The sequence below is a fragment of the Procambarus clarkii genome, chromosome 83 (genome assembly GCF_040958095.1).
Source record: "Procambarus clarkii isolate CNS0578487 chromosome 83, FALCON_Pclarkii_2.0, whole genome shotgun sequence".
NCBI classification, from domain to species: domain Eukaryota; kingdom Metazoa; phylum Arthropoda; class Malacostraca; order Decapoda; family Cambaridae; genus Procambarus; species Procambarus clarkii.
In genome coordinates this window covers 9,215,670-9,224,022 of record NC_091232.1, presented here as the reverse complement: position 1 = coordinate 9,224,022, position 8,353 = coordinate 9,215,670, and the positions used below count along the sequence as shown (strand labels likewise).

The 8,353-nt window shown below is 40.4% G+C and overlaps 2 protein-coding genes across 2 annotated transcripts; one reads left to right on the top strand and one right to left on the bottom strand.

The window, feature by feature from the left end:
- Window positions 1–882: 882 nt before the first annotated feature.
- LOC138358362 (uncharacterized) lies at window positions 883–1,560 on the bottom strand. Its single transcript, XM_069316200.1, has one exon. It carries the CDS (start codon window positions 1,558–1,560, stop codon window positions 883–885), a length of 678 nt encoding a protein of 225 aa, XP_069172301.1.
- A 4,903-nt stretch (window positions 1,561–6,463) lies between these two features.
- LOC138358361 (uncharacterized) lies at window positions 6,464–7,249 on the top strand. The gene has a single exon (XM_069316199.1). The coding sequence runs from the start codon at window positions 6,464–6,466 to the stop codon at window positions 7,247–7,249; it is 786 nt and encodes a 261-aa protein (XP_069172300.1).
- Window positions 7,250–8,353: the final 1,104 nt, after the last annotated feature.

Genomic DNA, 8,353 nt, shown 5'->3' with positions numbered 1-8,353 from the left:
ACGAGGAAAAAAAACAAGTGTGGACGCGTGGCGTGGATCACTATATGAGGTCGTCGTTGAAGTCACTCATCAAGTTTACAGCTTGTGGCTTCAGTGTAGTCTTCACTTGACGACCAATATGGCGTTTTGTCTCAACGTGAGAGTGATGGAGAAATTTAGTCTTAGGAGAGAAATAGGGAAGTTGTGTGTTAGAAATAGGGTTGTGGATGAGTGGAATAGGCTACCAGCTGGCTTTACTGAAACAAAGTTAAATAAGTTAAAAGAATAGATTAGATGAGTATATGGGTAAGAGAGGGGGGGGTGAATTTAAACGGGACACGCCTAGGGCCAACAAGCTTGTTGTTATGCTCCCTAAGTCTTGTTCATGAGCGGATATTCATCCTTATGAATCTGTTCAGGCTCGTGTAAAAGAGACATCTACAGCTATTCCCCCTCTCATTTGTCTTTGTCAATGTTCATGTAAACTCATTACTATTCCAAGTGGCTTACATATCAGCTTTGCATATATATTGTTAATCACATATTGTTTTTGTTCTGATGGAACTTAGTTGTTTGTGATTAATGTACATTTGACCGATTCTCGTATATAATGTCACAAATAAAATTTGTTTTCATATTATTTATCTAAATTTGTTTATGGAGCAAAGCAAATTCAAAAGAAAAAATATATAAAAATTGGGACTAATACTTCACTTTTGTAATTACATTTCGACAGGTTTGTAAAGAGGATAAATGTTCAGGACGAGAAAACACAATTAACAAACATTACTTTTATTAAATACGTTCACATCAAAATTGCTAAAATATAAAATTCATGTATACGGTTTTTAAATGTTATTTTTAAAATATATTACATAAAACAGTATTATATAAAGCTGTTGTTCAGTGATCATAAGTAATCTTGGGCTCTTCACACTTGGTGACGACCTGGTGCTGGGTGAAGGTGGTGGTCGCCTCCACCGTCCGGTCACTGAAGCTGGTGACCGTGGCAATGACAGACTCTGCGTAGGTCACGTAGCTCGTCTCGCTGATGAAGAAGGGCTGAATCTTCGTCTTGGTGACGAAGGCGCTGATGGTGTGGGTGTCGGTGATTGTACCGAAGGCAGTTTCGCGGTTGATGATGGTTTGTGTCTCGGTGATTGTTTGGGGCACAATAGCTGTTTGGGTGATGGTCGATTCGTTGATCTTTATGTCCGTGGCTAAGAGCTGGGTGGTCTGAGTGGCCACGACCGTGGCCTGGGCCGTACTGTACTTCGTCAGGTAAACCGTGCCGGTGACGTAGTCGGTTTGAGTGATGATATCTGGCGCTGGGTACGTCGTGAACGTCTGCGTCTGGATGACTGTTGACGGCACCAAGATGACGCTGGTGACGTTGTGGGCGTAATGACCATACTGGAGGTCATACTGCGTCACCTGCTGGTGAAGGGTGTTCACTTCTGTCCTGGTGACGAGGATGGTCTCTTGCTGGGGTTGGCAGGCGGGCTGTGGGGCGCCGTGGCCGCCGTGGTCGCTGGCCAGAGAGAGCGCCAGCAGGCAGGACAGGACCACAGTGTGTAGCATGGTGGAGACTGATGAACTGGTGCTCACCCGCCCCGAGTGGGCTATATAAAGCCCTTCAGGTCACTGGCTCCACCCCCCTCTCCGGCGACCTCTGGGTCAGGTCACATTAGTACTGTGTGTAAGTTGTTTTAAAAGTATAATAGTGACCATTTTTTAAAGAAAATATTTGCGTAAACAAATTAAAGATATATTGCCAGTAACTTGAAGTTGAATAAAATCTTGTCATTTCTAGAGCGACTTTGATAAAATGGCTTGGGATAGGAATTTGAAAATTGGATTCAAGATTCTTGTACTGTAATTTGTGGATCTGTACTCACTGAATTTGTTCGACCCTTGAGGGACTTGAAGTAGAGGAGGGTAGAAATAGCGTAAGCTACTCTCTCCCTTTGAGATGTATTTAATTGTCTCAATGAACGTACTTGAAGTTGAATAGGATTCAACATTATCTGTCAAATTAGGTATAAATTGCAACATAAGATATTCCTGTGATGGGTATACATAAGAGGCTGTAGAGGAAGGCTGACAACACTCTTGGTGCTGACCCGGACTGATCAGTGACCAATATACAAGTAATGAATGTTTGCTAAACATTAAAAGTCTTCAAGAAAAACACAGCATTATAAGCAGCATTTACCAATAATGCTCAACCGTTGTCCACTCTTTACATCACTACATCCCTGACTTAGTACATGAAGACCCTAGCCGCTAAGCCCCGAATCTTGTGTTGTATCAGTTGATAGATATCTAGGCCAAGTTCTAACAGTATGACAAGATTTAAAGGGATTATGATTAAAAGGTCAATAAGCAAAACAAGTTTTACATTTACTGTATCCCTGGACACTCATATTTTGTAAGTTCAAAACAAAAATTTAGGAAACTTCAGAAAACCTATTGGCCTATATGTGGCAGCTCCTATTTATATTCCTATTTATATCCACGTATCTATGTAACGAGATCATTATTTCCTTAAGTTGTTTTGGATATGAGTTATATCCGGCTGGTTTGTCTACAATGTCACAGCATTTGATGCCTATGTGGATAAGTGTACATAAACAATTAATGACGTTAACTGCACATTCAAGTGTTATATGCAGACAAATTATGGGTTTGCTGGTGGGTGTTGTAGGTGTATTGAGTCTCCATAAACTTCCTTGAACTTGAATTACAAAACGAGGTGAGAATAACTTGAGCTGCCTCATACCTTCGTGTATATACCTCATTAAACTTATTTGAATTTTATTTACAAACGTTCGATGCACCACGCACATTCTGCCTCAGTGACCTGCGCCCCTCCGGTCTCCCACAGGTGTTCCCGTCGCTTCTGAAGAAAATGACCCTTCGGTTCGCGGATTCCTGTGACCTCAACCTGTCAGGGGTGGAATCCCTGGGGATAATACTTCCACCTCAATCTCACCGTTCCTTTCAACGTCTCTCCCTCTCTCCTCTCTCCTCTCTCCCTCTCTCCCTCCAACTCAAGACTCTTACTCACAACATCCATCCCCCTCCCCCATCCCTCATAGTGTAGCCACCCTCCTCAACTCAATTTCTCTCTCCCTCCCTGTCTCCATAACTCAATTTCCCTTAAGTCTCTCCCTCTCTCCCTCCCAATTTATTCCCTCTCTCCCTCCCAATTTATTCCCTCCCAATTCACTCCCTCTCTCCCTCCTAAATTCGCTCTCTCTCTCTCTCTCCCCACACACCAATGGTTAACATTAATAACATAGTGTGGTTAACATTAAAACAATGTAACAGGGGGTGTTATTTTTAATGTGACAAAATTTCCCGTGAGCCTAAACTGGCGATGGAAGCTTTTTACTTTAACTCAACGTATCATCTCTGCTAATACGTGACCAGCCTTGTTATGAGAGATGAGAATTAAACAATTAGTTTAACAATATGAGGTATTAGACGGCTTTATAGGCACCGTGGTCTATATAATTGAAAAAAATGCAGCAGGGACGACTTAATGTGTCGCTGTATATAATTAACAATATCAGATAACACTAAACCAATTAGAACTAAATAAACCCCCTCTAAGTTCTAAGGGACAAAATGCGTCTGAAGTTTGCACTTAAGTAATGAAACTAACCAAGCGAAGAGCTATCATCGGTCAATCAGAGTCGAAGATCTTGCGCATAAAACAATTCTGCGAAAATAAGCAAAAATAGTGTGGGGTTCTTGTAGGAACTGACGTGCCCCACCTCGTTGAAAAATGCGTCCACCTGACACCTGCGTCTCCCTCCAGGGACCAGGCGTCTACCCCAAGGCAAGTCTCGAGTCCCAGATATTCTTGAAGGGTAACACGAATCAGATAAGTTTGTGATATTTCGCTTCACTGTAAACATGTTTTAGATATTTTTATGAAACTAATGTATAGTTAATGAAGGCACAACTAAGTTTCATTGTTGAAAAGGGAACTTACTCCGGAAGGATCAAACTAGAAAACTATAGGAGTAAATGTATATTAATATTTCGGCTCACACACACACACACACACACACATATATATATATATATATATATATATATATATATATATATATATATATATATATATATATATATATATATATATATAATTTTTTTTTTGTTTACCCATGACAGTTTGGCTGCCGAGTTTAATTATCTGATGGGTTAAAGCCGGCGGAAGAAATTATTGTATGAATCCCTTTGTATGTTATGGACGGATGGTGGTGGTACCTCAGCCACGCTTATTATACATAAATACTACCTGCTTGATGGGGTTCTGGGAGTTCTTCTACTCCCCAAGCCCGGCCCGAGGCCAGGCTTGACTTGTGAGAGCTTGGTCCACCAGGCTGTTGCTTGGAGCGGCCCGCACGCCCACATATCCACCTCAGCCCGGTTGGTCCGGCACTTCTTAAAGAAAACAATCTAGTTTCCTCTTGAAGATGTCTACGGTTGTTCCGGCAATATTTCGTATACTCGCTGGGAGTATGTTGACCAACCGAGGACCTCTGATGTTTATACAGTGTTCTCTGATTGTGCCTATGACACCTCTGCTCTTCACTGGTTCTATTTTGCATTTTCTTCCATATCGTTCACTCCAGTATGTTGTTATTTTTACTGAGTAGATTTGGGACCTGGCCGTCCAGTATTTTTCACGTATATTATTTGAAATCTCTCTCGTCTCCTTTCTAGCGAGTACATTTGGAGAGCTTTGAGACGATCCCTATAATTTAGGTACTTTATAGCGTCTACGTACCCCGTATATGTTCTCTGTACTCCCTGTATTTCAGCAATCTCTACTGCTTGAAGGGGAAAGTAAGTACTGAATAGTACTCAAGACGGGACAGCACAAGTGATTTGTATAGTACAATCATTGTGATGGAATCCCTGGATTTGAAAGTTCTTGTAATCCATCCATTTTTCTGGCTGACGCAATATTTGCTTGGTTATGCTCCCTATACGTTATGTCGTAAGACATCATTATTCCCAAATCTTTACATACTGCTTTCCAACTAGGGACAGACTTGATTGTGTTTTGTACTCTGTATTATGTTTAAGGTCCTCATTTTTACCGTAAATGCTGTTGAATTGTTTAGAACGGAAAGGCAGGATATGTAGTCGTGAATCGGAAGTACACTGATATTACTAGTGTTGAAGCTGCTACTGAGTACCGTTTAACTGTCAACGTCTCTTGAACACAGGGTGAACTATTTTGGATTCGTTAAACCATAGAAGACTAATATGTCAGCATTTTGTGGACGAGTGTAAAGAGATCATTAGGAAAGCAAATGAAAATGGATATATAGTAAGAATTTTGTGGATTCCCTCACATGTAATGTAATAGCAAAGAGGGCGATAGAAAAAACGGAAGTTTAAATGACTTATCCAATAAGAAATTAAGACAAAAAATTAATTAATTCGGGGTGATATTCAAATAAGATCAATGAATATATAAGACATCCTTAATACATTAAAATATTATTTACAGATCGACACGAATATCCCTTCACATATGGCAAGGAAAAGTCTCTATGGAAGGACTCGGTGCACAAGAGAGAGTAGAGTTAGGATATACATATTGCTGAAACAACAGAGCTGATGTCTGTGAAAGAGATCAAGAATGCAAAATCTGGAGAAAACTGTGCACTCACACACTAGAACACTGTGTTCTGAAATGCGTAATCTGGCACGGGCTCACACAATGGAACATTTTCTAGAATGTGTTGAATGCCACGTGTTCTTACAATAGAACACCATGTTCCATAGTGTGTAGTGTGTACTTCATGCTCACACACACTAGAACATAATGTTCTATACGATGTTTAGTGCTCACATATTAGATTAATATGTTCTGAAACGTAAATTAATAGATAAATATATATAAATAAGAAAACTTGCAATGTGCAATATCAAATTATATGAATGGTTGAAAAAGTATAATAGAAACAATTCCTATGAGGCTAAAAAAATGGCACTGTACTTTAACTTCGCGATAATCCCACTAGAACTCTAACTCATCATTTACTTGAGTGTCTATTGATTATTTGCTATAGACCCAATACGTTCACTGATGAATCACACTGAAATGATTTATGATATTCTAAAGAAATATTATAATTTCGTGTCAAAAATGTAAAAAATTATGAGATATTTTCACGTCTAATTACGATATTTTTTATTTAAATGCATAAAATGTATAAATATATTTTAAGTTCCTTAGTGTATATTCACTGAGAAGCGAGCATGTCTCTTGTTGTATATGGGGGCTTTACTTTACAAATTTAGTTATTGAATATGAGATTTTTCCGCAAATTTTATGTGTTTCTTACGTTCATGTACTTTAATCGCTATTACATTTTACATGGGTGATATAAGTAAGTACAGAGACACAACAAATAGCATTAGGATTATAAGGATAAGGGTCAACTCCGCGACAATGACCTCGGCAAATATTCTCAGAGAAATTGGGAACCTGGTCACTCATCCGGCCGCTGATGACCTCCATAAAAGCTCACTCACCGCTGGCCGACCCTCACTTTATTCTCAGATTCCGAGTTGTCAACTGCAGTCCATCATGATCAAGCTTGTGGTCTTTCTGGCAGTGCTTGTGCAGCTGGCCGCTGCCCTCTACTACAAGCCTCGGCCGCTTCTCTGCTCCGTCTCACAGACAGTAAAGTACCAAGAAAAAGTGCTCAACAACACAGAGGTCGACGTGTTGCATGTGCCGTTCCCCATCAACCAGATCAACCTCAACACTATTTTCCAGACCAGAGTTGTTCCCGTCACCAGCGTCGTCTTCGAGACGGCAACAGCTCCAGTTCTACAAGTGGAAATGACCGACGTGCAGCTGGTGGAGGTGACTGAGCCGCTGACGGTGGTCAAGGTCGACACTGTCACCAGCATACTGGTGGAGACGCAGCTGGACATCGCCACCAGCACCGCCATTAACTACAAGACCGACATCGAGTCTCTGGCGGTGATCGAGACCTTGCACCAGACAGTTGTTGACGTGGAGACCCGCTTCGTGCAGCTGACGAAGACCGTGCCGTTGACAGTGTTCTCCACCGTGACGGTGACCAAGGCTCGGCTGCAGACGAAGGTGGTAGTTAAGACCGTCCCTGTAACCACCGTCGCCACCACCGTCACCCATGTGGAGGTGCGTGAGGTGACCAGCACTCACAGCCTCACCAAGATCATCATCAACACAGTCTGTCCACCTTGACGTTCATATAGAAATATTGCTCTAAAATAAATCAGTTATACTCTGATGTGTATAGACTTGAAATCCCGTACGCAATATTTATTACAAATTATGTTATGTTATTTACAAAATAAAGTATGTTTGAATGTATTAAGTTTTCTTTTCATTAACTGGGTAACACTGAAGTGAATGTTGCTGTTGGCAACACTGGGCAACATTTTTGTTTCTAAAATACTAATAAAAAATAAGCAAACTATGATCCGAATTGATTACAAAAGTATGCTTTTGTTGTTCTGTGATGCGCGGGAACTGTTGCATTATCAAAAAGAACACATTATCTTTTCATGGCATTTAGCATATGCCTCTGACAATGACAGGAAGAAATTTTATCGTTAATCGACTAATATCTCTGATTGTATGCACAGCTTAATGAAGAAGATTAGTAGTAGAGCTTCGTCTTGTCACCGCTCAAGTATGAAACCTAAGATCCATACTCAGCTGGGCACAATAATATAAGAAGTAAGGAACATTATGTTAACTCTTGTATTCATCGCATTATAAAAACTTAAAATGTTTTAACCTCGATGTTGTTAGCTGGTAATATATATGGTTCGTCTACAACACTATTGCCTAACCAATATATGTGTATATCAAACGTGTGTTATATCCTTTCTTAACTTATATCTATAACTTTTTGGCCAGTTTTAAAAGTTCTGATCTTAGCTCATAAATTCATGTCACTGTTTATATCGCTGTTGTTGTTGTAGATTTGCTAACTGGAACAAAACGTTCCAAGTAGCACGGACTATGGTGAGCCCGTAGTGCTTATATCGCCTTACGCACATATGTAAGCGTTGATCATATCCCTCCTTGTCCTACACCTCTCTAGAGAATGTATGATAAATTCTCCTAGCCTGTCTTCGAAAGAAAGTCATAATACTAAGGACTAACTCAGCATCTTATTTGACATTTCTTTTTCATTTTTTCTATGTAATTAATATATTTCCGGTATACACCAGCATACCCGCCCGGGACCTCTGGAGGACTCAGGTACCTGCTGTATACAATAGCATACCCTCGAGGGGCTCCCGGGGGTCTCAAGGTACCTATATACACCAACATATT

Excerpts from the sequence above, each read along its gene's own strand:
- LOC138358362 (XM_069316200.1), bottom strand. The coding sequence starts at position 1,560 with ATGCTACACACTGTGGTCCTGTCCTGCCTGCTGGCGCTCTCTCTGGCC.
- LOC138358361 (XM_069316199.1), top strand. The coding sequence starts at position 6,464 with ATGACCTCGGCAAATATTCTCAGAGAAATTGGGAACCTGGTCACTCAT.